The 27,144-nt window shown below is 24.1% G+C and overlaps 13 protein-coding genes across 13 annotated transcripts in view; 4 read left to right on the plus strand and 9 right to left on the minus strand.

The window, feature by feature from the left end:
* Nucleotides 1–937, plus strand: part of DICPUDRAFT_149460 (uncharacterized protein) — a gene marked incomplete at both ends in the record, with an annotated part of 5,019 nt that extends 4,082 nt beyond the window's left edge. The window contains 2 exons of the mRNA XM_003285515.1: nucleotides 62–533; nucleotides 608–937. Of these exons, the coding sequence (XP_003285563.1) occupies nucleotides 62–533; nucleotides 608–937 (802 nt within the window). The remainder of the gene's footprint in view (nucleotides 1–61; nucleotides 534–607) is intronic.
* Nucleotides 938–1,757: 820 nt separating this feature from the next.
* Nucleotides 1,758–3,329, minus strand: DICPUDRAFT_149461 (uncharacterized protein; the record flags this gene model as incomplete). The annotated part of the gene is made up of 3 exons (XM_003285532.1): nucleotides 1,758–2,093; nucleotides 2,174–2,553; nucleotides 2,996–3,329. 3 exons carry the CDS (start codon nucleotides 3,327–3,329, stop codon nucleotides 1,758–1,760), a joined length of 1,050 nt encoding a protein of 349 aa, XP_003285580.1.
* A 1,105-nt stretch (nucleotides 3,330–4,434) lies between these two features.
* On the plus strand, nucleotides 4,435–6,836 carry DICPUDRAFT_29548 (uncharacterized protein; the record flags this gene model as incomplete). Its single annotated transcript, XM_003285516.1, has 4 exons — nucleotides 4,435–4,822; nucleotides 4,926–5,098; nucleotides 5,162–5,298; nucleotides 5,369–6,836. The coding sequence occupies 4 exons, from the start codon at nucleotides 4,435–4,437 to the stop codon at nucleotides 6,834–6,836; spliced, it is 2,166 nt and encodes a 721-aa protein (XP_003285564.1).
* Nucleotides 6,837–7,516: 680 nt separating this feature from the next.
* DICPUDRAFT_149465 (uncharacterized protein) lies at nucleotides 7,517–9,950 on the plus strand (the record flags this gene model as incomplete). The annotated part of the gene is made up of 3 exons (XM_003285517.1): nucleotides 7,517–7,726; nucleotides 7,829–8,020; nucleotides 8,106–9,950. The coding sequence occupies 3 exons, from the start codon at nucleotides 7,517–7,519 to the stop codon at nucleotides 9,948–9,950; spliced, it is 2,247 nt and encodes a 748-aa protein (XP_003285565.1).
* Nucleotides 9,951–10,190: 240 nt separating this feature from the next.
* On the minus strand, nucleotides 10,191–11,153 carry DICPUDRAFT_76504 (uncharacterized protein; the record flags this gene model as incomplete). The annotated part of the gene is made up of 1 exon (XM_003285533.1): nucleotides 10,191–11,153. The coding sequence occupies one exon, from the start codon at nucleotides 11,151–11,153 to the stop codon at nucleotides 10,191–10,193; it is 963 nt and encodes a 320-aa protein (XP_003285581.1).
* A 445-nt stretch (nucleotides 11,154–11,598) lies between these two features.
* DICPUDRAFT_91530 (uncharacterized protein) lies at nucleotides 11,599–12,808 on the minus strand. Its single transcript, XM_003285534.1, has one exon. It carries the CDS (start codon nucleotides 12,712–12,714, stop codon nucleotides 11,674–11,676), a length of 1,041 nt encoding a protein of 346 aa, XP_003285582.1. The 5' UTR covers nucleotides 12,715–12,808; the 3' UTR covers nucleotides 11,599–11,673.
* Nucleotides 12,809–13,516: 708 nt separating this feature from the next.
* DICPUDRAFT_53662 (uncharacterized protein) lies at nucleotides 13,517–14,054 on the minus strand (the record flags this gene model as incomplete). The annotated part of the gene is made up of 1 exon (XM_003285535.1): nucleotides 13,517–14,054. The coding sequence occupies one exon, from the start codon at nucleotides 14,052–14,054 to the stop codon at nucleotides 13,596–13,598; it is 459 nt and encodes a 152-aa protein (XP_003285583.1). The 3' UTR covers nucleotides 13,517–13,595.
* Nucleotides 14,055–14,625: 571 nt separating this feature from the next.
* On the minus strand, nucleotides 14,626–15,291 carry DICPUDRAFT_29527 (uncharacterized protein; the record flags this gene model as incomplete). Its single annotated transcript, XM_003285536.1, has 1 exon — nucleotides 14,626–15,291. One exon carries the CDS (start codon nucleotides 15,289–15,291, stop codon nucleotides 14,626–14,628), a length of 666 nt encoding a protein of 221 aa, XP_003285584.1.
* Nucleotides 15,292–15,646: 355 nt separating this feature from the next.
* On the minus strand, nucleotides 15,647–16,351 carry DICPUDRAFT_97095 (uncharacterized protein; the record flags this gene model as incomplete). The annotated part of the gene is made up of 3 exons (XM_003285537.1): nucleotides 15,647–15,783; nucleotides 15,873–16,210; nucleotides 16,332–16,351. 3 exons carry the CDS (start codon nucleotides 16,349–16,351, stop codon nucleotides 15,683–15,685), a joined length of 459 nt encoding a protein of 152 aa, XP_003285585.1. The 3' UTR covers nucleotides 15,647–15,682.
* Nucleotides 16,352–16,912: 561 nt separating this feature from the next.
* Nucleotides 16,913–23,112, minus strand: DICPUDRAFT_149471 (uncharacterized protein; the record flags this gene model as incomplete). The annotated part of the gene is made up of 6 exons (XM_003285538.1): nucleotides 16,913–21,603; nucleotides 21,673–21,886; nucleotides 21,964–22,260; nucleotides 22,328–22,555; nucleotides 22,632–22,730; nucleotides 22,795–23,112. 6 exons carry the CDS (start codon nucleotides 23,110–23,112, stop codon nucleotides 16,913–16,915), a joined length of 5,847 nt encoding a protein of 1,948 aa, XP_003285586.1.
* Nucleotides 23,113–23,393: 281 nt separating this feature from the next.
* Nucleotides 23,394–23,934, minus strand: DICPUDRAFT_91531 (uncharacterized protein). Its single transcript, XM_003285539.1, has one exon. It carries the CDS (start codon nucleotides 23,920–23,922, stop codon nucleotides 23,482–23,484), a length of 441 nt encoding a protein of 146 aa, XP_003285587.1. The 5' UTR covers nucleotides 23,923–23,934; the 3' UTR covers nucleotides 23,394–23,481.
* Nucleotides 23,935–24,163: 229 nt separating this feature from the next.
* On the plus strand, nucleotides 24,164–26,424 carry DICPUDRAFT_93972 (uncharacterized protein; the record flags this gene model as incomplete). Its single annotated transcript, XM_003285518.1, has 7 exons — nucleotides 24,164–24,176; nucleotides 24,919–24,922; nucleotides 25,143–25,208; nucleotides 25,342–25,435; nucleotides 25,507–25,620; nucleotides 25,693–25,810; nucleotides 25,894–26,424. The coding sequence occupies 7 exons, from the start codon at nucleotides 24,164–24,166 to the stop codon at nucleotides 26,352–26,354; spliced, it is 870 nt and encodes a 289-aa protein (XP_003285566.1). The 3' UTR covers nucleotides 26,355–26,424.
* A 323-nt stretch (nucleotides 26,425–26,747) lies between these two features.
* On the minus strand, nucleotides 26,748–27,053 carry gpaE (gpaE, alpha subunit of heterotrimeric G-protein; the record flags this gene model as incomplete). Its single annotated transcript, XM_003285540.1, has 1 exon — nucleotides 26,748–27,053. A coding segment is annotated over one exon (306 nt), but the record flags the coding sequence as incomplete, so codon positions are not given.
* Nucleotides 27,054–27,144: the final 91 nt, after the last annotated feature.

Consider the following 27,144-nt stretch of genomic DNA (forward strand, 5'->3'; position numbering starts at 1 on the left):
TAAAAAAGATTCAGAGGTTCCCACCCAAACCAAAGAAATATTATTAAACTAAAAAAGAAAGAGCAGCAGAAGCAGCGGCAGCGGCAGCAGCAGCTTTACAAGCAGTGGCAGGTATTGATATACCAGTGGATACATCAGATGGAAATGATTCAGTTGCCAATACGATTGCAGAGGATGAATTATATGATTTCCCATTAATAGAAACTTCACTGTGCCCATTGACACCAAATCCTAAAACAGGTAAAACAACATTTGTCGATATCTCTACTATATCTCAAAATGTGGTAAATAACTCTACCAAGGGAAATGCATTGGTAGCAACCGTACCAAAGAAACCTACTTATCCATCATTATTTTGTAGATACTGTGGAACTGGTCATAGTGCAGGTCAATTTGATAGTAGGCAAAAAGCCTGTTTATTACAATTTAAAGCAAATTCATTTACACATATCACAAACTCATTCCCACAAATTGTTATAACTTATCCAGCCAATTTTGATCCAGAATCAAAACATCCAAACTCAAATGCATTGGTAAGTTTAGATCTATTTTTTTCTTATTCATTAATAAAATAATATTAATTCTTTTATTTCATTTTTATTTTTAGTCACCAATTAAGGTTTTAAAGAAATCTAAATATCATAAAGATAAATTCCCAATCGAATGGATTCAAAATATTTTAAGAATTATAAATATACCAAGGTTAAAAGATTCAACATGTGATTTTAGCACAGAGGAGCTGTTATATATGAGCTCTATTTTATTCATTAGAGATTTGGTTGGGGAAGCTTATGGATCATATTTAGAAGAAAGAGAAAAAGAATCAAAAGATGAATGTGTTTTAAAACTTATTGTTCCTGCTCATCTACATTCTGCTATTAAAAATAACCCATTATTTAATTTTATTAGTAATACTGGTTTATATAACACTAAATAAAAAAAAAATAAAATGTATATAATATTAAAAAAAAAATTATTAATAAACAATCAACATTAGAAGAAATTGTTTAATTTAATTTTCCTTTCAAAAAAAGTAAATAAAGTTTTTTTTTTTCCCAATCGATTAAATTTATTATTTTTTCTTTAAATATTATTATTTATATTTTTATATGCCATTTACTTATTATATTTATTTATTTATTTAATTTGATTATACTATAATTTTAAAACCTCCACTTATAAAAACAATATAAAATAAAAATATTGCCCAAAATAGTAAATAGTAAAAAAAATTTATGAATAAATAAATAAATAAATATTATAAATATATAAATAAATAAATAAATAAATATATTATTTATAAAAAAAAATTTTTATTATATTTATGAATAAATAAATAAATAAATATATATTTATAAAAAAAATTTTTTTATAAATATATTATTTATAAAAAAAAATTTTTATTATATTTTATTTAAAAATTTAATGATGATTCAGTATATTATCATTTGATGTTCCAATATATTTGCCTGGCCAGGGAAAATGTATTTCTTCCATCAAATAGACTGAACTATGATTATAACATATTATATATTTGTTTCTATTATTATTATTTTTTTTAATTTTTTTTAATTTTTTTTTACTAATATTTAGATTGTTTGATTAAATTATTATTATTATAACATATTATATATTTGTTTCTATTATTATTTTTTTTTTTTTATTTTTTTTATTTTTTTTTTTATTTTTTTTTTAATAAAATTATTATTAATTATTATTGATTTAGAAAAAGAATTTAAATTTTCATCTAACCTATGTTATGATGATGATGATGATGATGATGATGATGCTGCTGCTGCTGCTGCTGATGTCGGGGAAACAGTGATAATGCTGCTGCTGATGGTGACGATGAGGACCAAGATGAATTCTGATGATGATGGGGCCCAAATATAATGCGGATGATGATGATGCTGATAATGCTGATGAGGGGCAAGATGAACGGTGATGATGATGGTGATGATAAATGGTGATGGTGAGGAATGGTGATGATTTGATAATGAAAATTCTGATGATGATGGTGATGATGATGATGATGATGAGGACCAAGATGAATGCTGATGATGATGATGATAATGATGATGATGATGATTATGCTATGATGATGAGGGGAAACAATGATGAATGCTGATGCTGATGCTGGTGATGCTGATTATGATAATGATGAGGGGCAAACAATGATGATGATTATGAATGCTGATGATGGTGATGATGGTGATGATGAGGACCAAGATGAATGCTGATGGTGATGGGGCAAGGTGAATGCTGATGATGGTGATGATGGGGACCAAGATGAATGCTGATGATGATGGGGGCAAGGTGAATGCTGATGATGGTGATTGGGCAAGATGAATGCTGATGATGGTGATGATGAATGGTGAGGACCAAGATGAAAGCTGATGATGATGCTGATGATGAATGGTGAGGACCATGATGAAAGCTGATAATGAAAGCTGATGATGCTGATGATAATGATGATTTTGATGATGAGAGCAAACGGTGATGATGCTGATGCTGATGATGAGGGCAAACAATGATGATGGAGGAATTTAATTACTTATTATCAGTTTTTTAACTTATAATTGATAATAATTTAAATAGAACAATTTATACTTTTAAATTGTTAAATATTAATTATTATAATTTGGTGATTATGATTAATGATTAGTTTATATTCAATACTATATAAATATTATTATTGACGATGATAATTAAATTGAACTATTTATACTTTTAAATTGTTAAATATTAATTTAATTACTATAATTGGTCATTATGATTATTGACTAGTGTATATTGATATTATTATTAATGATGATAATTAAATTGAACTATTTATACTTTTAAATTGTTAAATATTAATTTAATTATTATAATTAGTCATATAACTATTGACTGGTGTAAATTGATATTATTATTAATTAGACTATGATAATTTTAATTGCTATTATCTTGATTGATTATTGATTAATAATTTGAAAAGGTTATTGCCATTTACATATTGTGATGTAAAGGTGATTATGTAGTTTATGAGATGGGTAATAAGACATAAGATGGGTAATAGGATCATAAGTATTATTAATATAGTTGAATGGAGCAGAATTGGAATCAAAGAGGTTACGGAATACAATTTGAGCATAGCTTGAATGATTTCCAAAGAGAACGGTTAAAGATGGTTCGACAAAAAAGACTGAGGCTGGATGACGGTGGACATTAATTTTTGGAGCATTGGTGTTAATATTGACAATTGGCTCTTTATTTCCTAATAAGGTTTTGGTAAATAATGATGATGAGAGGCAAACAATGATGATGGTGATGAGGGGACATTGCATGTAGTGGTGATTGATGGTGTGATGAAGCCCAAATATAATTGTTTTGATGTTTTGATGTTTTTAGTGTTGTTTTTGAGCAAAGTAAGGTGTTCCATAATGGCTTTGATAATAAGTTGATCTTACTTCATCTATTAGTTCTACTCTACCAATATTTACTTTTTCCACCACTGATGGCATTAAAAGAGTCATTATAATTAGTATTTATTTTTATCACATATTATATATATATATAATTACCTGTTTGTGGTTCGCCTGGCTATTATAAAAATAAAATAAATGTATATTATAAACGAAATGGAAATTTAAAAAAAAAAAAAAAATTTCCCCCACGTCCCCCAAAAAAAAAAAACAAAAAAAATTTTTTTAAAAAAAAAAAAAAAAATAAAATTTAATTAAAAAAAAGAAATTTCCCACCCTCCCTAAATTTCTAATTAGAAATTACGAATATCATTATTAAAATAATAATAATTTTAAACAAATATAGATTTTACAATAATATTTTTTATAATTAAATTTAATCTAAAATTCCACTTTAAAGTATAATTACTATATTTTTTTTTTTAAAATTCATTGTTCAATTTAATTATTCAAATAATATTTTTTAATTAATTATAAAGAATAAATAAATCAAAAATTAAAAAAAAATAAAAAAAAAAGAATCTGAGAGTAAATAAATAAATGAAATGAAATTCACAAAAAAAAAATGTTTATTTATTTTTTATAATTAATTAAAAAATATTATTTAATAATTAAATCAAAACACTATATTCACAAGCATTAGATAATGGTTTCATTTTATGGGGTAGAGGCAACTAAAAATTTCTTATCATCAATAGTTTATATAAAAAATTTTAAACTATATTAATTTTATAAATTAATTTTAAGTTATTTGGAGAACTTGGTTCATTTTTAATTTTTTTTATTGATCTCTTAAAATAGTTTTAAAAGTTTAGTTTTGAATATATTTATTATTGTACAAAATTTACCCTTTAATTTTTTTTTTAAAATTTTTCTCAAAAAATTAATTTTTTTTAATTAAATCCAAAAATTTTATTTTTTTATATTTTTTTTATTTTTTATAACTAATATAATATTATAAATTAAAATGTATTCAAAAATTAAAGGAAAACCATATCAAAAAAAATATTTAACGAATAGATGCTTTTCAAAGGATTTAGTTATTACATTTCCAATGTCTGATGAACAAAAGCTTCAAGTCAAAGACTCAATTAAAAGATATAAAAATGAAAAGGAAAAAACTAAAAATAGTTTTGAAAAATTTCAATATATAATTAAACCAGGTATAAAAGATTTTTCAAAATGCTATTCATTTTTATTGGATGATAAAACTTTTGTTTTATTACCCGATAAATCATTTTTTAAAATAAACTTGGATAACATTCAACTATCTCATCTTTTTCAGTTGGTTAAAAGAGATAAAGGTGGCCTACTTTTTAGAACATTCAAAAGACAGCTTCTTAATAACTATGTGTGTATTTAGATAAATTTAGATATATAAATACTTAAACTTAAAATGTTTATTTTATAATTTATAAATTAAAAAAAAAAAAATAATATAGGAATTTATTAAATCAGGGTTAAGATTAAATTTGGTGGATCAAAAGAATATTTTCGGTAAACTCAATAACGATGGTAGTATGGATTTGATGTATTACAACCCTACAGGGTATTCACATATTTTTCACGAAGCAAATATTTCAAGCTGTTCATTTAAAGGTACTGAAAGATTTTATAACGATTTCATGTATGTATTTTATTTATAATTATATTTTTTATGGTTTAAATATATTAATTTATCTAATTTTAGAAAGAAAAATAAAGAAATAGAAGAAAAAATCCCATCTTTAAATGAGTGGGGTATAGTTACTAAGGTCACGCCATTGGCATCTTATGTTTTACCATCACTTAAAGAAATTTGTGTATCAGTTTTAAAAGAAATGTTTTTAATGTAATAAAAAAATAACCAAATTTTAACTTTATAATATATTAATAAATCTTCATTTATAACCACTTTATAGAGATAGGAAATCAATATTAGAAATAATTAAAAACTTACCAAAAATCATTTTAAACGATTTTATAAACAACTGTATGGATGATGAAAAACCAGTTGGTCAAGAGATCGTCTTCGAATTATTTAAATATTATTCAAATTTAAAAGATAATTGTAATTATAGCATTGAAGAGCTTTTCCCATTAGATAAATTATTAAAAAGTGGAATCAATAGAGAGGAGTGGTTTAGATACAACTATAGCAAAGGTGTTCCTCAAGATTTATTCTATCCGCATTATAACGAAAGTTTTGCAATCAATGTATATGAAAATTATAATCTATTCAAGAACAGAAAAGTACCAGCTGACTTAGAACATCAAATATTATTTAAATCAAAACTAAAAGACCGCGAGGAGACTATAGAAAGCTTTGATGGACACTCAATTGTAGATAAAGAAACCTTCTTAAAGAATTTCCATCGGTTTACAAATAACATGTTTCAAGATTTATCAAAAATTCCAAAAGGAGTTGTGTTCATTGGTGGTTGTATTACCTATTGCCTTTCTAACAATGCTGATCAACTTGAAGAAGCATATAAATATTCAGATATAGATGTGTGCTACATTGGCAATGACTTTGGTGAAAGATTAAGCAGTATTACAGCCTTTGAAGAGAATTATTTTGGGGACGATAGAGTTTATTGCGAAAATGATAATAAAAGAACAACAATATATGATTTCGAAAAAGACGAATATTACAAATGTGCATACTCATTGACCAAACTAGGCAAACATATATCAATCTCAAAGCATTTTCCATATAGACACGTTCAAATCAACACCAATTGTTATCGTTCAATCGAAGAAGTACTGATGGGTGTGGACATTGATGCCTCTTGCTTTTTATTTGATGGTCAGAATCTTTTTTGTTTAGAAAGAAGTATGCTCTCTGTAAACTATAAAATGAACATTGCATCAAATCACTCTTATTTAGTTAGGGAAGGACCACAATACCAAACTCGTTTACTCAAATATTTAGATCGTGGCTTTGACATTTTTTACATATCATCAGAAAAAATCAACGAAATTGTAAATAGTAAATTTAATCCAAGTTCAAATAAAGTTGGCTTTTCATTACTATACTCTGCAAAACTATCAAACAAAGTTTATCGATCCTTAACCGAAACAGAAATAATTGACCTTAATCAACCATATGGTAAAGAATGGAATCAAGTCAAATATGAAACCTATATAGATAAAACAATTAATTCGTTGTTTGATGGTTATGGTTCTGAAAAATCAGTTAGGAATATAATAGAAAGTATAGGTGAAGGACTATACGAGTTTGAATCTGATATTTATAATTATAAATATAATACATGGGAAACTGACTACAATCCAATAGAAATAATATATGCTGCAAGGGTAGAACCTACTGACTCTTATAACTATTATCAACTAAAAAAGAACTATCTAGATGTACTTCATAATTAAAAAAAAAAATAGAGTTCTAAAACTATTGTTTTCTTCATTTTCTTCCAATTGTTATTAGGGTGTTCATTTTAATTTTTTTTTGAATAATATTTTCTCTTTTTTAACTTTTTTTTAAAAAATTATTCATTTATCATCTCCAAATTTGTTCGATTGTCTGTAACAACTTAGAAAAGCTTTCTATTGCAATAGAAAGACAAAGAGGCAACCAAAGGTACATTTCTTACAATTGTTCAGTAGGTATTTATTAGAGTTTGAAAACTATCGTTATCATTTATCTGAAGTCAGATATTAACTTTTTAATTGGTTTTGAAAGGAAAAAAAAATATTAAAACGAATAATTTAAAAATGAAATTTTAAAAATATTAAAAAAAAAAATAGAATTAAAAAAAGGGTGGAAAAGAAAAAAATTGTGGATAAATTTTATAAAACAAATAATTTTTTAAAAAAAATTTAAAAAATAAATAAAATAAACACATCAAAATACCTCATTTATTACAAAAAACTTTTTTTTTTTTCGAAAAGATTCCAGATTTTATTTTGATATTCAATTTTTTTGCCTCGTTCAAAATTTTTATTTTTTTTTTGAAAATTTTTTTTTTTTTGGAAAATAAATTTTTTATGAAATTTTTTTTTTTTTTATACTATAAATTTTTTATATCATATTCGTGTTGCTAAATAAAATGACCCATAGTTATAATGTTTTATTTGGTGGAGAAGATAAATATCTGGCTAGTAAATTGGATAAAGCAATGCTGCATTTGCTAAATATTGTTTATGATGATGATGATGATGATTATGGTTGTGATTATGGTTATGATGATGATAATTCAAAAGAGACTCTAAAAAATCATTTTATAAAAATAGATGATATTTCAATATCAATTAATAATGTATGCAAATAATAATAATGGATTATAAACAAACAAATTCATAATTTTTATAACACTAACATTTAAAATTAGATAAACAAAATAAAAAAATTAATTTTAGAGACAAAAAAAATTGAAACAAATATAGCATATGATTCAAAGTATTTCGCAGTTTATAGTTTTCTAACATATATTAAAGAAAGAAACCCAAAAACTTCGTGGGATATCAAAAGATTTGACACCGATAATTTCCTTTTTACTTTTTCTAGCAAAGTGGAATTTACTATTAAAAATGATTCAAAAAATATTTATCTTGTAAGTAGATTTTTTTACACACAACCCATTAAAACCAATTTAAAAAAAAAACAAAACTATTAACATTAATATCTAATTTTTACAGGGTTTAAGAACACCAATATCAAAATTACATAGAAGGTTTGATGAAAAGTTTATTTTAAGTTTAAATGATATCGATAATCAATTTACATTTCCAAATTTATTTCAAGTATTATTTAATTTAGACAAGTACTTTTCTATTAATAAAGAATTATTCAATGTTTTAATAGAGAAATTTGAACCACCTCTGATTATAGTCGGGAAAAATGGTGCTGGTAAAACTAAACTATTCAACGATATTAAAGAAGATTCCAATTTAAAAAATTTTTTTAAAACCAAAAATGCTATTTATTTAAAAGATTCAATGATTTTATCTTTTGATGATAGTGCCAAAAACCTATTATCAGGTTTTATTAAAATCTACCAAGCACACTCATTATTAACAGAATATAAAGGAAATGGCCTCAATAATTATATTTGGGATCAAGTAAACGAGATGCTAAAAAGGTACAAATTAACATTTGAACTTGTTCCAGCAACAAAATCCAACAAAGATAACCAACTATGTTTTAAGAATGAAAGAGCAGATTTATCATATGAAGATCTGTCCTCTGGTGAAAAGGTTATCTTTTTTTTGATCGGCTTGTTTATATATTACAAAAGCTATTCTAAAGAATATAAAGAAGGTGAAAAGTTTTTATTGTTACTGGATGAAATAGAATCACCGTTACATGCAAAATTTCTTCAAACTGCCTTTTTTAAAATAATTGATGAAATTCAAACCGTCTTTGTTGTTCTACTATCAACCCATAATACAACATCCATTCGGGTATCTGCACTACATGGTTTTAATTATTACGCAATTGACAGAAACAATGAAAACAAAATAATAATAAAAAAAATCAAATCCCACGAAAATGCAATTCATCAAGTTAGTGACGGAATGTTAGCAGTTGTAGATAATTCAAAGCTTGTATGTGTCGAAGATGTTGATGATAGAGACTTTTTTACCAATGCATTTCAAAAAATTATATTGGGACAAAAAAACAAATTTAAAAACTATACCAAACTAGTATTTTTTGAATCTTCCTCACAAAAATTTAATATAGAGGATTTAAGAAATATTACAGAAGAATTAAAAAAAACCAAAGAGAATATCACCAATATTAAAGACATTACAGAAAATAAAATTCTAGATAAAGTTAATTCAAGTTTAAAAGGGATAATTGGAAAAGTAGAAAAATTAAAATCAGGAAACGGTGTTGGTGGAAGTTCGTATGTAAAGAAAATGGTAAAACTATTATCTCAAAAGGATCTCTCGGGTGAATCATTTATATTAGGAATTTCGCAAATTCTTGGTTTAGTTGATGGTGATGATGACTCAAAAAATTGTGATTATATTGTAAAACTAAAATATTATTCACTCGAAATGTATTTATGTTCACCGTTACTATTATATTTTGTAAGAGACGAAAGAAACAATAACTATAATAATAGCTGTGAAGAAACTGACCCAGCTAAAATGATTGATTTTGTTGTTATATTATTAAAATCAAAAGAAAAAGATGTTAAAGAATTAGTGAAAAATGAAGAGGAATGGAAAAAGCGTATTGATACCTTTTACGATGGTCTTTCAAATACTATAGATGTTCAATTAATAAATGGAAGTGTACAAATACCTGAAATATTCATTAAAGGTGTTGGTGATGCTGGCGGCAGAGGTCATTATTTATTTGAAGCCTTAGTTAGAATCTATTCTTTGGGTGCCTCACTTCAAGAATCAACAAAATTGTTAAAAAACCAACTTAAAAATATTTTTAAAAACACTCTTGATATCGGAAATGTCCCAAAAACATTAGAAGATTCTTTGGTAGAACTTATGAGCTATTCAACAGAGAAACCATACTAATAATAATAATAATAATAATAATAATAATAATAATAATAATAATAATAATAATAATAATAATAATAATAATAAAAGAAAAAGTAATGAAATAAATAAAGAAAAAAATAGATCACTAAGTAAAAGTAATATTAAAATTAGTGATGAATAAAATTAAAATAAAATAAAATAAAACTATACTTTTTTTTTTTTTAAAATAAATAAATAAATAGGGTTTTGTTTTTATTATTTTGTATTATTATTTTATAATAATAAAGATAATAAAATTAATGATAATAAAAAGATTGATACATTTGATTTAGTAGCAGCGGAATCAACTGAACTTGAAGATCCTGAAGAGCCTGAAGCGGATTGACTTGAACTGGTATCTGATGAATTGGTTGATGGACCATATACACTGGCATAATATTTACCAATTGATGAAAGATCACCTTTTCCGTTTTGATTTAAATATAAACTGTTTATATTTCCTTGAGTATAGAATGGAAGGAACCATGAATAACCTGCGACAATATCCGAAGCTTCTAATAATGGAAGTAATTTTTGTGCGTATTTAAGAATATCTTGATCGGTTTTACCACCTTCGCAATTAAACTCGGTTAACCAAACTTTTTTACCAGTAGCCTTATTTAAATTTGTAATTTTGTTCATAACATCATCAGCATCGCAATAGTAGATGTGAATATTGGCATAATCGACTTGACATCCTTTGCATGAATTTAAGAAATCAGTGTACCATTTGACTGAACCGTAATTGCAATTGGCACCATTTGGATCTGAATTATCTGGGCAATCTGCTACACTTGGACCAACAATGCTTTTGAAACCCAATTTTTGAATATCTGGCCACTTTGCTGCTGCATCTGTTGGACTTAGGTTGGCTTGTGTTTTGAAATTTGGTTCGTTAAAAGTAAATAAAACATCGGCTTTGGCAATATTGGCTGTATCGTTTAAGTTGTTTTTACCCCAAATAGTTGGATAGAATTTTACATTACTGATAAGATTGGCATTTTGTACACAATTTGGTTTGAGATCCCAATTATAATACCATGATACATTTAAATCTTTGATATCATTACAAATTGCAAGGTCACCGAAGGTATCGCTACCAAAAGTAGTACCTTTTTTACTGGCTTGAACGAAACCAGAGATTGTTAAAACTAAAGTGATAAATAAAATTAAATTATTTTTATTTGTTAAAAGCATTTTTTTTTTTTTTAAAATTAATGGAATGAAAAAATTAAAAAAAAAAAAAAAGTTTAAATAATTTTTTTTTTTATTTTATTTTATTTTTTTTTTTTTTTTTAAGATGGTTGGTTATTTGAAAATAATTTTGGACGTATGATTTTATAAATTGCGTAGGGAAATAAATATCTATATAAAAAAAAAAAAATTGGTTTTTTCTTTATTATAAATAAACCCATTACATACTCGCAACTTAAGCAAAAAGAAATGTTTTCTTTCTGACCCAAATTAAAAAAAAAAATAGATAATTTGCAGGTAAAGATATTTAACAAATCATAAACGTGATTAAATAAAACCACAAAACCACAATCAAAAAAAAAAAAAAAAAATTAAAAAAAAATCTTAAAAAAAAAAAAAAATCTAAAAATAAAACCAAAAATATCTTTATTATTATTTATTTTGTTTTAATTATAAATTTTATAATTATTTATTTAATTTTATTTATTTTTTAGTCATTTATATTTTTATTTTATTTATTTATTTATAATTTACTTTGTGGCTTTGGTTGTTGTTGTTTTTTATAAAAAAGTAAATTTGGAATACCAGCTTCCATTACTCTTAAAGCTTCAAGAGCACAACCCCAACTAACAGTAAAACCACTACCACCATGACCATAATTGTGGACGACTAATTTTGAACCACCTTCAAAGAATTCATTTTCTAAACGAATTTCGTGTCTTGATGGTCTGAGTCCTACTTTTACATCTTGAATTTCGATTCTATTTTTAGCAAAACGTGGTGAAATCATAGCAACACGTTTTAAGATTTCTTCGGTATCTTGTTTGGTTGGCTCGGTATTGTAATCGTGTTCTTGATTGGTTCCACCTAAAACAGTATTTGAAATACGTGGAATTACATAAGCAATGTGATCCTCTTCATCCATAATGGAACGTTCTGATGAATTCTTGATTACAATGATTTGACCACGACTTGGGTAAATGAGTTTGTCTTTGAATAATTCACGTGATCCTAAGCCGGTGCAATTAATAACGGTATCATAATGTACAAAAGCTTCACGAATGTCTTCAACTTCTCTTTGTTCAATTGAACCACCTAATGACTTGAAGGTTTGTACTAAATAGTCCATATACATATCGGTATCCATTACAAAGCCATCATCAACTGCAAAACCATCGACATAACCTTCTGGTAATTCATCTTTTCTTGCTCTTCTAAATGATTGAACGTATGGACGCCATTCTGGGTCTTCTTTGTGTTCACGTCTAAAAATTTCGTTAACTTTTTTAATGAGTGTACCTGATTTTGGATCACCAATGATATGATCTTTAAAGTATTGCATAGTCTCTGCTGACCATTTACCAACTAAATCTGGTGGGTTACAAAGGAATGGATACCAAAGGGCAGCTGCTTTATTTGAGGTAGTGTTTGGTGGTAAATCTCTGGACCAGATTTGTACATTATATTTACCAGTTTTTAATAAAACAATACCTGTAGATAAACCAATACATCCACAACCAATAATTAAAATATCTGTTTTACTATTAACTTTATTTAATGACATTTTTTTTATTATTACAATTATTTATTTTATTTATTAATTTTCTTTATTTTTTTTTTATTTATTTATTTTATTTTTAAAAAAAAATATCTGTGTGTGTATATGTGTGGATTGTAATTTTATAAGCAATCTAAAAAACAAAAAAAAATTTTAAATTTTTTTAACGAAAAAAAAAATAAAAAAAAATTACAATAAAAAAAAAAAAACTTATCATTTTTGACATAAGAGGTGAAAAAAAAAATTAAAAAATAAATTTGTATTAAATTTCGCATGACATACCATATAATGATTTTTTATATTTTTTTTTAAAAAATAAATAAATAAAAAATCAATGTTTTATTATTTTAATTTATAATCACTGTTTTTATTTAAATTTTATAGAAATAATAAAATTTCGATCACAATATAAAAATAAAATTTTAATTTTTTTATTTTTTTTTATTTTTTTATTTTTTTATTTTTTAAATTTCCAACCTGGGTTTTCATTTTTTTTATGTTATCTGTTTAAATAATATTTAAAAGAAATGTATATCACCATTTTTAAATAATTAATCAAGTAATAAAGTAATTAAATAATCAAGTAATAAGTAATCAAATAGTCAAGAAATCGAAAAAAATAATTCTATTTAAAAAGTTTCGTAATTTTTTATACAACCAGAAAATTTTTTTCAAGAAATATTGTAAATAAAAAATAAATAATAAATTAACAATAATAAATTAACAATAATAAATAAAAAATAAATATTTAATAATTAATAATAAATAATAATTTATATATAAAAAAACTTTTTAATAGAACAAAATTAAATTTAAATAACTATTTTTTTGTATTTTTTTATTTTATTTTTTTTGATTTAAATAAATAATATAATTATCTAGATATTTTATAAAATATAAATATGTTGAACGTAAAGATGGGCAGTGTTATTACCTTTAGCAATATAACCAAAGTTATGAGTTTGGGATGGTTTTAAATTTAAATAATTTGGGAAATTAATGATAGAGATATTATCTGCATATGAACATTTGGATATACCCCACATTTGATCATTATTAAGGTGGACATCTGCGGCAACCACAATATTTTTAATTAACCTATTAGTTTGGTTTATTATATCCACAGAGACTTGAATTGATGGATTGGAGTCAGAGTCATTCCAACGCTTCATTACATTTTGAATAATTGTAAGATCCTCTGAATTATAAACGCAATGTTGGATTAAATATTCAGTTTTACAAGTTTGATTTGGTAAACATGTAACACCACCACACTTGACCTCTATTGAGAAAGCTAAATTAAATACTAAAAAAACTAGTATTATTAAAGTTTTTAAAATGTTCATTATTAAATATTTTTTTTATATTTTTCTTTTTTAATATTTTAAAAAAAAAAAAAACAAAAAAAAAAAAAACTTCAATTTATATATCATATCAAAATTTAAATTTAACTTTTATTATTATTTAAATTTAATTATTTAATTATTTAATAATAATATTAATGATGATGATTATGATGATTAGTGTTCAAAAAATTTATTTACCTTATAGAGCTATTCTAAAAAAAATAAATAAACACAACGTTAAATAAATAATTTTTATAGGTGTGGGTGTTTTTAAAGAAAAAAGATAAATAATTAAAAATATTTATTTGTAGAATAATAAATTTTAATTAGTACAGATTAAACATTTATCTTTTAGTAATATTTTAAAAAACATTATTCTAAAAATAACAATGTTGTTATTTTCATCACGAAAAAAATGAAACAAATAATTTTAAAGGAATAAATATTATTTCTTGTTTTTTTGAAATTTTTTTTTATAAATTAAACTATTTAAATATTTAATATTTATTATTGGTTATAATTTGAATTTTTTTAAAATTTTATTTATTTATTTATTTATTTATTTATTTATTTATTTTCTTTCAATAAAATTTGATTTTGGTATTTGCTCTACATCAAATGAACAAACAATAAAATCATCAAATACTATAATTGTTGAAAGACCATTATATTTTATATCTTGAATACCATATTTATATATTGAAGTTGGTGATTCATGAATACCAATTTTAGTTTTTTTATTATCAAAAAAATCTTCTTGTTCACGATAAAGACTTTGGTAAGCACGAGTGTAAATTGCTAATAGCTCTATTGGTGTTATATCGGTTCTATCAGGTCTTGTTACTTTAACAATATGGTTCTTTGTTGTATATTTATCGAAAACACAATATACATTTTTTATTCCATTGGCAATGGGGGAGTTGTCTATTTTTAATTTTTTGTTTAAAAATTCATTTTCTTTTCCTTGTTCTTTATACTTTATAAATTCTTTTTCTTTTGTTTCTGGTAAATGTAATTTTTTAATATTGTGAGTTTCTAAATATTTCAATTTGTTTTTATTTAAACTTTTTATAAGTTGTTCTTTTAACTTTCTTGTTGAGTTTACTGAATTACTTGGTGAAAAATTTCCCAAAGAAGGTATTACCTCTTTATTAATCGATTTAATTTTTGAAGATGCAATTAATGTTCTGTCTTGATAATTTGCTTTTTTAATTTCGAGTTGGTCTAAATTACACATGTTATTATCTTTATATTATCTTTTAAAATGAAAAATAATTTATAATAAAACATTAAAAAAAAAAAATAAAATAAAAATAAAAGTAAAATAGAAAAATAAAAAATTATTTATTTAAAAATAAATAAATAAATCTATAAATAAAATATTTTTATAAATATTTTTTTTTTTTTTTTTAAATCTAAATCTAAAAAATAAAATAAAAATATTAAATTATAATTTTTCTCTTCAAAATAATTATTTTTAAATTATAATTATTAAAAAAAAAAAAAATAAAAAAATGTGTCGAAGGATTACCTTTTATGAGAATTTTATATTTAATAATTCCAACTGTAAATGATACAGATGATATTGTTTTACTATTTATATACAAATTATAATTTATTTAAAAGATTTATTCGTATAAGTTTGGGTTTGGGGTGGCAACAGCTAATAATTCATTGTCAGCGAACCATAATTTTAATTCACGAGTTGATGATTCAACACTGTCTGAACCTGTTTATGATTGAAAATAAATAAAAATTTTTATATTAGTTTTTAATTAATATTTAAGGGTCTTTAAAAAAGTAAATATTAATACTAACCGTGGATGATGTTTTTGGCAACATCGATGGCGTAGTCACCTCTGATGGTACCTGGGGCTGAGGCTAATGGATTGGTGACACCGATCATTAAACGAGCAGCAGCAACAACACCTTTACCTTCTAAACAGATGGCAACGACTGGACCTGAAGTGATGAATGAGACTAAACCACCGAAGAATGGTCTTTCTTTGTGTTCAGCATAGTGAGCTTCAGCTAATTCTTTGGTTGGGGTTAATTGTTTTAAACCAACAACGACGAAACCTTTCTTTTCGAAACGGGCAATGATTTCACCGACTAAACCACGGGCAACACCATCTGGTTTAACAGCAATGAAGGTTCTGTGTGTTTAAAAAATTTTAATTTTTTTATTAAAAATAAAATAATTTTGTAAATAATTTATTCTTGAATCAAATATTTGTTTTAGTTATTATTTTTTTATAAAAAAAAAAAGATCTATACCTTTCTCTTTGGACTGACATTATTATTTTATTATGTTTATAACAAGCTACAACAAAAAAAGAAAAAAAAAAAAAAAAAAATTTTGTTGAAAATTTTCGAAAAAAAAAAAATAAAAAAAATAAAAAAAAATAAATAAAATTTTTTTATAATTTTTTTTAAAAAATATTGTTATTTCAAAAAAATAAAAAACTATTATCTGAAGTTCAGTTTAAAAAGCAATAAATAAAAAAAATAATAATTTATTATAGTTTAATCTAATTAGATAGAAAGAGAGATTTTTATAACTTCAATATCTTTATTTTATTTTAAAATTTTTTATTTTTATTTGTTTTATGATTTTTTTTTTTTTTAATTTATTTCATCCCACCCCCACGAATAGTTTGTTAATTTAATAATTCGATTTTAAAATAAAAGTTATTTATTAACATTCAGAAAATCATTTAAACTTCTTAAATGATCAATAAATAGTTTTAAAAAAAGTCGGTAATTAAAAAAACAGGATAAAAATATTAAATAAAAATAATCCTATGTATTGATATAAAATAATATCTAAAATTAATTTTTTTATTCATATTTTATTTTTATTTTGTTAAATCTTGTAATTTTTTGAGCATTAAATCAATAATGGTTGATTTTTTATCTAAACGATTTAAAATTGCATCAGATAATTTAATACCACCAAGTTGATTAATTTCTCTATCGAAAATGGATTGTTTTAAACGTTTAAGGAATGTATCAATTTCTTGATTTGATAATTCAGATTGTGGTGGAGTGTGTGGTTGGGAAAGTTGAGATTGTTGTAATGGTAAAACCATTCTGCTATTAGTTAATGATTGTTGGTTTTGAGCTGGAGTTTGATTCATTGAGATTTTAGGTGGATTTTCTTGATGGCTCTTAAATATTGAGAAAACTGATGATAAAACACCACCATTTTGGTGTGGTTTTGATTGTAAAAATACGTCACCATTTCTATTTGTAGTTTGTTGTTGTTGCTGTTTATTACCGATGGTACTATTATTTAAATCGCTAATTTCAAATTTACTGTTATTGTTGTGATTGAATTGTGAGGATGATAAAACTGGTGAAATTTGATTTGATTGGAATAATATGCCCAATTGATTACTGAAATAGTAGGAATGAGTTACAATTAAAATTAAAAGTAATTCAATATTATCGAAAATGGTTGAGATTTGAGTTTCGATATCATTGATTTTCTGTTTCAAAATATTTAAAACCATATGATTTCTTTGAGATGGTGTAAGAGTATCAGAGTTTTGAAGAATTTCTTGATATTGGACATAGGTTAATTGTTCATAGTTATCCAATAATTTTTGGCATTGGTTTGAATCCATTTTATAAAAAGTATATTGAATTATATTATCAATTAAAAAGTTGATTGCTAAATCCAAAGATGGTAATAATTTAGAATTTGAAGAAATTGATCCAGATGGGTTTGAGACCATACTATTTTGATTTGATCTTGAAAAGCTGCTACCGAAATTTAAAATATTTAAATTTGAATTGAAACAAGTAAACCCAATTCTTTGATCAGTTAAAATGGAAACTTTTCTGCAATACATAAGAAGATCATGAGTAATTGAACAGATCATTTGTTTAATTAAAATTTGGAATTGATTCTTCTTTTTGTTTAAAGCATCATGGTGTTTAATGTTGTTTGCTGCTGAATAACTAAAGTCGATTTTAGAAGCAAGTTCTTCTTGATCTTTATCATCTGGAATGGTTTTTTCAATTATTTTTTTGCTATTGGTAGAGTATTTAATTAAAAGATTGGTTAAGCAGTAATGGAATCTGAGGAATCTAGCTTTTTCTTTAGATTGATCTTGTTGTGATTGTTTTTTAAAGAATACAAATGAAACCTTAGAAAAGAGATAACAGGTTAATTTTAATATTTCTAAATTCTTGTAAGTATAGTATTCTTCTTCCTTGTTGTTATCTGATAAAATAATTGTGAAAAGCTCTGAATGATTCATAAGGAAATTGAAGATATCTTGATAAATTTCGTGTTTATCGTTGTGATGACCGGAATGATTACTATGATTTCCATAGTAGAGACAGAGTGAAGCGAATAATTTAAGAATTGGTAATAAAATTTCTGAAAATTTGTTGGAGATCTTATCGGTTGGAATGTAATTAAGGAATGAAGAATCTACAAAAGTTTTGATTACACCGTTGTTAATTAAAATATGAACACCATCCATTTGTTGACTTATTTTTAAGAGAAGTGACATTTGGGATCTATAGACATAAAGATCTTTTGATTCTATATTTTCCCAATCATTACTTAAGAAATTTGAGGTGTAGACTATCATATTAATAATGAAACCTTTGTTTTGAAGGAATAATAAAGTACGATGACCACACAAGTTATCAACTGAAAGTATTGCTTGAAGACAACTTAAAGCGGCTATTCTCCAACCACGGCTGAATGAAGTACAATCTGATGAAAGGGTACGAATAAATTTATCTTCAATTTTAGAAACCAAATTTAAATTTAAATCATTAATTAATTGAATTTGCTCTTGTTGTTGTAATGATGATGGTGATGATGGTGACGAAGATGAAGATGAGGCTGCTGGTGGTTGCTCTGTTAAATCTAAATATTGAATGAGACAGATATAACTGAGACCTCTAATGATATAGTGTGGTGATTTTAATACAGCTTGTAAGAGACCCTCTAAAATTAATTTCATTTTTTGTTCGATAATATCATTTTCACCAGCGGACATTGTTTGTGAAAATAATTGATAGTTTTGTTTTTTATCTTTTAAAATTGAAAGAATGGTTGTAATGGTATTACCAATGGCCAAACATGATTCGACTGGTTTACGTTCATTAGCAAAATCTGTAACAATTCTTTGTAAAAGTGAGAGTAATAAATTTTCGTCCAATACTTCAATTTCGATGGTATTTTGGCAGAGAGATACCATAACAAATGATTTCCAACTTTCTAAAGCACGTTTTTTAGCGTTGACCAATTGATAAGTTAAATTTGAATAGCAGCAATCCTCTAACTCTTTGTCAATTTCGAATTGATTTGAGAATCTGTTACGGTCACTTTCTAAGAGTTCACGGACTTTTGGAATATTTAATAATGTGATGCCATTAGGTGAGGTTTGGAAAATTGGTGAATTTGCGCAATTATTGGAGTCAAGTTGTGGATAAATTGAGAAAAGTCTTGGTTGGCTAACTTCAAGGTTAGCCATTGGATATTCTATTGTGTTATAAAGAGTAAGTACATTAATTGATGACATGATCATCATGGTTGAATGAATATTCATTGCTGGGAAAATGTAGTTTGAAAGGAATTGTTTCATATCGAGTGAAAAATAATTTTGAATTGAAATTGCACAACTGTTTAATACCCATGATAAAGATGAAATTAAAGTTTCAAGCTTTCTTTCTGAACCACCATTGATAGCAATAGAGTTTGTTAAAACTTCCATTGAATTTCTATAATATGATGGGTATTCTTCATTGATAAACTTGAGCATTGGTGAATAGGTGACTGGGTCTTTAACCATTTTGTAAATAATTTCATGGAAACATTCAACCAAATGTGGATAACGTTCAACAAACTGGGCATCTTGAACGTGTTTTAGAATAAGAGTTAAACAACTTCTACTATTTGGTACAAAATCTTTAGAGAGGTCAATATTTGAGCAACAGCCTAAAAGGAAGTGGCCAAGGGTATAAGTATTTGGTTGGCACTCTGAGAGACAAAGGAGAATAAGTTGAGCGATAGTCCATTGAACTGAGCTTGATGTATATAATGCAAAATTGACATATTGGGTATAGACACTACCTGAGAAATCTTCAAAGTTAGTTTCGTTGTATTCCATCATCTTAACAAATCTTAGAATAATATCATCCGGATTATTTTCAAGGAAAACTGTTGAAATACGACGAGTATAAGTTTCGAATGAATAAACTAATCTAAGAGCTCTAAGAGCAACTGCTGGTGATTCATAATCGATTAATTTGGTAATTGAGACGATTGGTTTAGATTTATTCATATTTGAAAGATTTGAAACCAAACACTTGGCATCATCAATTGAAAGGACGGTACTATCAGAGACTAATAAGAGAATATCTAAACATTTATTTAAGAGGACTCTAAAAACTTCGTTATCTTGTTGCTTTTGTTCTTGTAACACTTGTAATGTGTAATAATTGGTTTCTGATAAATTTTTTTGTTGTTGAAGGTATTGTTGTTGTTGTGGTGAAGAGTTTGATGATAAAAGTTGTTGTTGGTAATGTTGTTGTTGTTCTTGTTGTTGTATATCGATTGTATTTTTGATGTGAGAAGCTTGATCATTAGCAAAGTCAATAATCTTTATAATATTTTCTAAAGTTTTTGATTTTCTGTTTAATTCAAAAAATAATTTGTAAACTGGATGGCATTTATCAATGACACAATTATTAACACCAGAGGCATTGAATTGTTTAAGGCAATATTCAAATATCTTTACGATAGATAAAGCAAATTTCCACTTTTCATCAAAGTTGTTGAATGATTTGTTGTCGATAAAATTAAAAAGTTCCATACATTGATCTAAATAGTTGGTTAATCTAACACTTTCTGAACTATTTTTGTCAAAAATAAAGTTTGAGGAGTTGTGAATAATAGTTGAGAGTAACTCTAATGATTGTTGAGCAATTGGTAAATCATTTGAACCACCAGTTAAAGAGAGACCAATCCTGAGTAATTGAGTATCGATTGTGCAAAACTTCCAAATATCGCCTAAATAATTGGTGTATTTTGAAAATGCTGTAATAAGACGTAATGCTGCAGATTTTAATTTGGTCTCGACTTGGAAAAGTGAAAATTGAACAGCAATACCAATTATGGGATGGGTTTTTGTGATCATTACAGAAACTTGAATTGAAGATTCAACTAAACGGGCTACTAATAACAAAATATTGGTTAAAACATCGATATCTTTTGGGGCAATATCAAAACTATTTGAACCATTCAAACTTTTGACGTAGGAATTTATATCTTGGAATAATTTATGCCATGAAAATTGGCCACTGGTAGCAAAGAAATTATAGACTTCAACAGTATTAGATCTTGCTAATGAACCCATTAATCTAAATGATGAAATGATAATATGATCTGGAATTTGGAACCATAAATAATTTCCAAAATAACCAGTTTCTTCACCTCTTCTCCAAAATTCATGTGAATTTATTAATTGATTATCAAAAATATTTGCCATTACAAAATTAAAATTATTTACAACTTCAGCATCTAATTAAAAAATAAAATTAGTATTGCTATATGTATAGGTATAGGTATATGTATATTGGTATTACTTACTTGAAGCTAATCTAATAGATTGCTTTTCTGGTAAAAATGTTATATATTTACAAGATAAAATGTTTATAAATGAACTTAAAAATAAAGTTAATTGTGAAACTTGAAATTCTTTAGCTTGAACAACATTTAACAAAAATATATATGGATCACCTTCAAATGGTAATTTATTTGAAATACCTTGGTTACCAAATCTATCACTATCACCTTTAATATCCTATTTATTATTATAAAAATTAGTAACTTTAAAACTATAATTATAACTATAAACTTAAAAACTTTAGAAACACATACTTTATAAACAAGATTATAAATTAATAATAATGATGGTTTAATATCTTGAGTTTGTTGAATTTGTTGAATTTCATTTTCAATTTCGTCTGGACGTTCAATGTGATTATGAGTAAAACGTTTTTCAATTGGATTATAAACTCTGCTATTTTTTGTGCCATCAAAAATTGAAAAGAGTGTGAAGTATTGTAAAAATATAATTTCAAATAATGAATTCTTTAAAATTTGATCAACTTGTTTTTCTATACATAAATTTAATGATCTGATAATTAATTTAATAATATCTTCTCTAATTGTAAACTAAAAAGAATGGTATTAATATTAATAATAAATAATTATAGTTATAAAAAAACCAAAATCAACCTACTTGAACTGAAATTAAAAACAAGGTTTCTGCGATTTGTGTACATTCTTTAATTCTATAGGAGCATTCTAATGGATTTGCTGTAACATTCATTGATGATACTTTTTCTTCTAAAGTTTTAATTAAAATGTTTAATATATTCTTTTCATTGCTTTGTTCTGAAATTAAATCACCAACAAACTGTTGTAATGTATCATGCTTTAATTTAGAACCAACTTCGCCTTGTAATGTCTGTAGATACAAATAAACAAAATAAAATATTAGTTAAATGCAGTGTGGGTTGTAAAAAAGTTAAAACTATACTTACAAATAAAATTTCTCTTAGAAATTGTAAATAACATGATCTATTTTGAAAAATAAATTTTTCAGATTGTTCTAATAATTGAATTTCATTTCTGGTTGAACTCTAATTAAAGAAATTAATATTATATTCTATCTTTTATATTGGTTTAATAGGTAAAGATACTTACATGTTCGAATATATGATATAAAATTCTGCAACTTAAAAACTCGTCAATATTAAATCTATCTGAAAATTTATATGCAATTGCTAAAAAAGCATCACCAGCATTGACAGAGTCTGTTTTGTATGGAAAGCTTTTCTTTTGATTTAATTCATTTCTAATATTAGCACTATCTGGCCCTTTACTCTTTAATGAAATGAAACGTTTGGCATCTGTAAAATTATGTTTTTGAATTTGTAAAAATTTATTTAATGCATTTGGTTCCTCTGTTATAATATTATATTTTAATTTTTCAACTGGATCTTCAAATAATTCTACATCCATTTTATCTGTAATTATTTTTATTTTTATATTATTTTTTATATTATTATTATTATTGATATTGATATTATAATAAGGTTATTATTATGTCCCTGTTTATAAAAATAAATAAAAATAGTGTTTAAGACGAAAATAGTTATAAAGGATGAACTAATTATAATCGTCAACAAACAAAAATAATGATGATAAAATTGAAAAAAATAAAAATAAAAATGAAAAAAAATTAAAAAAATTAAAAAATTTAAAAAAAAAAAAAATAAAAAAAAAAAAATTGAAAATAATTTATAAAAAAAAATAATTATCTATCTCTTCAAAGTTAACTAGATAAAAAATTTATTTAAATGTTTGAAAACATTGTTTAATTTTTTTTTTTTAGGCTTTCCCTTTAACTCTGTAGCTTTTACCAGATTTTAAACTTTCTAACAAAGCATTACGTACTTTTCTAACAACATGTTTTTGTTCGCTGGTTTTTGTGGACATTGATTCTTCAGAAACTGAAACATGAGCAACGGTTGAGCTTCCTTTAATTCCGTTTATTTGAGCTTGGATATTATGATATCTGGTACCAAAATGGGTAAAAATACCTTGCATATCAATTCTAATGCTTCCATGATTTGCGATTGTACCAGCACTATTATAAAATATTTTTGAATATTCCAACTGAGCAATAGCTTCTGATGCATCTTTTTTTTGTCTAGAGCTTAAATTAGTAGCTCTATTTGGGATATCACCCTCTTTTTCAACTGATAATCCATATGTAATGGAGATCAATGAAATGACAATTAATAAAAAAAATATTTTTTTTAAATTCATTTTTTGTTTTTTTAATTTGAAATATAATGATAAAAATATATTTTTTTCCATGTTTAAATATGTCAAATAAATAATAAAAACAAAAAATAAAATAAAATTATATTAAAAAGTTGTTTAATTATTATAATAAAAATCAAAATAGTTTCTATTTTTCATTATGTGTAAAATAATGAAAGGTTAAAATTGGTATGATATTCATCTATTATTTTTGTAAGGAAATATTTTATAAGAATTCAAAATAATGGGGGGTGGGGGTATGAAATAAAACCATATAATAAACTCTTTTTATTGTATCTAATATAAAGAGGAAACATTTTACTTTTTTGTAAAATACTTTATAATAACATCATTTTATGTCATACTTCATCTTTAACATTTTTATAATAAATTGAATCTCGGAAATCCATTTTTTTTGAAAAAAATTAATATTTTTTTGATGATGTTTTTTAAAAAAAAATACCACCAAAATATCTATATTTAAACAATGTTAGGTTGGAATACTTATTTAATCACATAAGCTTAAATTTTCAAAAAAAAAAAAAAAAAAAACTGGTGTATGACTTGAGCAATGATTGAAAGACATAGATAGATAACGAAAGATGAAATAATAAAATAATAATAAAAAAAATAAAATAAATAAAAAAAAAATGTTAACATTTATGTTTTTATTTTTAAAAATATTTTATTCTAATTTTTATAAAATATTTTTATTTAATATTTAATATAATATTTTAAATTAAAATAAATAATGTAAGTTATTAAAAAAAAAAATATTTAAAAATATTTTTTTTTTTTTTTTTTTTTTTTTTGGGACATATGGAAAACAGGAAAAAAAAAATTTTATTAAAATAAAAATTAATTTAAAAAAAAATTTACAAAACCGAACAATGAACAATTCGAAAATAATAATGTTAAAAAAAAATAAAAAATAAAAAAAAAGAAAAAAAAAAAGTTTAGAAAAAAATTAAAAAAAATAAAGCTAATTTTTATTTTTAGTTTAGTGAATATATAATTTAATATAAAAATAAACAATGCCTTCGGATCCTAACAGGTAAATTATTATTAATACCATTATTATTTATTATGTGTTTTATTTTCTTGTTTAATTATTTTTAATTATTTTTTTTTATTTTTTTATTTTTAAAATTTTTAAAATTTTTAATATGAAAAATAAGATAATCATAATACTAATGTCATATTTTCTTTTATGTAAAAAATAGCCCCGAAATTTTAGCGACACAGATTTTAGGCAATGTTCTCATTGCTGCTATTGTTTTATCAAATGTGTATGTAGTTTATAACTTTCTGACCATTTTATATATTATCTAATAAATACAATATTTCACATAAAATAAACTATTTTTTGAAATTATAAACCAAACTAATTTTTTTTTTTTTTTAAAATATAAATCATTATAGACCATACTTTTATAAAATAGAAATGACCCGTGATGTTGGGGAGTTTAATATCTATCCTTTTGTTTTCATGATTGGTCAAGCTTTGATGTGGGTTGTAAGTAATCGAAATTAAATAGATACACAAACAAATATAAAATTATTAATATATTTAATTAAATATAACAGGCTTATGGTACAATTAGTAATATTCAAGGTCTAGTACCAGTAAATGCATTTGGTTTAATTTTCAACCTTGCTTTTATTCTTATATATATTAGTGCTTCAAGAGATACAAAAAAAGTAAATTTTTTTTTTTTTTTTTTTTTTTTTTTTATATTCTAATTACTAATATATTTTTTTTTTTTTTTATAGAAAAGAATAGTAATGTCTAGTTTTGTTATTTATATTGCAATATTAGTATCTTTTGTTTTAATTATATTTTTCCAAGCACCCAAAGAGAAAATTCAACCAATTCTTGGTTGGTTAACCTGTAAGTATATTCATTTTTAATATTGGATATCTTTAAATGTAGGGCAGTAACTCTAAATTTTTACTATTTATTTATTTAAACAGGTATTTTGTTAGTAGCATTTTATTGTTCACCAATTTTAAACTTTTATTCAATGTATAAACAAAGAACTACAGGATCATTATCAATTCCATTATCCATTACATCCATTTTATCTGGTGCAGCATTTGGTTTGTACGGATACTTTTTAGAAGATAACTTTGTATTAGTTTCCAATTTTTCAGGTTGTGGATCAGGTATCATTCAGATAATTTGGTATTTTATTATGAAGATTATTATTAAACATTCCCCACCCCCACCAAAAAAAGATGATGATAATGGAATGTCCATTTCATACGAAATGGAAGAAAATTTAAAAAATAAAAAGAAAAATAAAAATAAAAGCGTCAACAATAATAATGACAAAAATAACGATAACGACAATGACAATGGCCCAAATGATAATATAGACAGTCCTGATGATAATAATGATATAATATCAGAAACCAAAACAAGAGAAGAATAAAATAATAATATAAAATTATACTACATATTGTATAGAAAAAAAAAAGAAATAAAAACTATTTATTTAACCTGAAAAAAAAAAAAAAAAAGTTTGTTTTTAAAAAAAATACATAATAAAAAAATTTAAGAGTTTATTTAAATAGCGAAATTTTAAAATACTAATCACTATTTTTTATTAGTTTGTTATTTTGAGGTTTTGGGTTGTTGGTTTTATTATTTTTAATATTATTAATATTATTATTAATATTATTATTTACTATATTATATTTGTTTTGTTAATTTTTTTTTAAAATATTTTATTTTTAGTTTTTTTTTTTTTTTTTTTTTATCATGTATATATATTTTTATATATTTTTTTCTGAAAAAAAAAAAAAAAAAAAGTTATATAGTATTTTTAATAATTAATAATGGTGTTAAATATATTTTTTAATAAAGTTTCTCTGACGGCGTGGAAAACAAATTGAATATTTGCGGTATCAATGGCACAAGTAAAATGAGAGAAAATTCTTTGGTTACCACTTGATTTGTCTAAAAACATTTTCTTGATATATTGAGTACTGTTGTCAAAAGATAAACCACCATTATAATCGCTGAACCATTCTGATAGGTCTATTTTTGCAATCTTTTCACGGAAAAGATCTACTTTATTGAAAAATATAATAAAAGCTGTATTTCTAAACCAATGGCTATTGACAATTTCCTCAAAAAAAAAAAAGGACCCTTCCTTCTATTTTGGGTCCCCCTCCCACGAAAAGGTTGGGCGGTTCCCCTAAGGCACCCCAAAATATACC

This window comes from Dictyostelium purpureum (assembly GCF_000190715.1).
Source record: "Dictyostelium purpureum unplaced genomic scaffold DICPUscaffold_48, whole genome shotgun sequence".
Taxonomy (NCBI): Eukaryota; Evosea; class Eumycetozoa; order Dictyosteliales; family Dictyosteliaceae; genus Dictyostelium; species Dictyostelium purpureum.

What these genes read in the sequence shown, in the direction of transcription:
- DICPUDRAFT_91530 (XM_003285534.1), bottom strand. Translation starts at nt 12,714, where the DNA reads ATGTCATTAAATAAAGTTAATAGTAAAACAGATATTTTAATTATTGGT.
- DICPUDRAFT_91531 (XM_003285539.1), bottom strand. Translation starts at nt 23,922, where the DNA reads ATGAATTTAAAAAAAATATTTTTTTTATTAATTGTCATTTCATTGATC.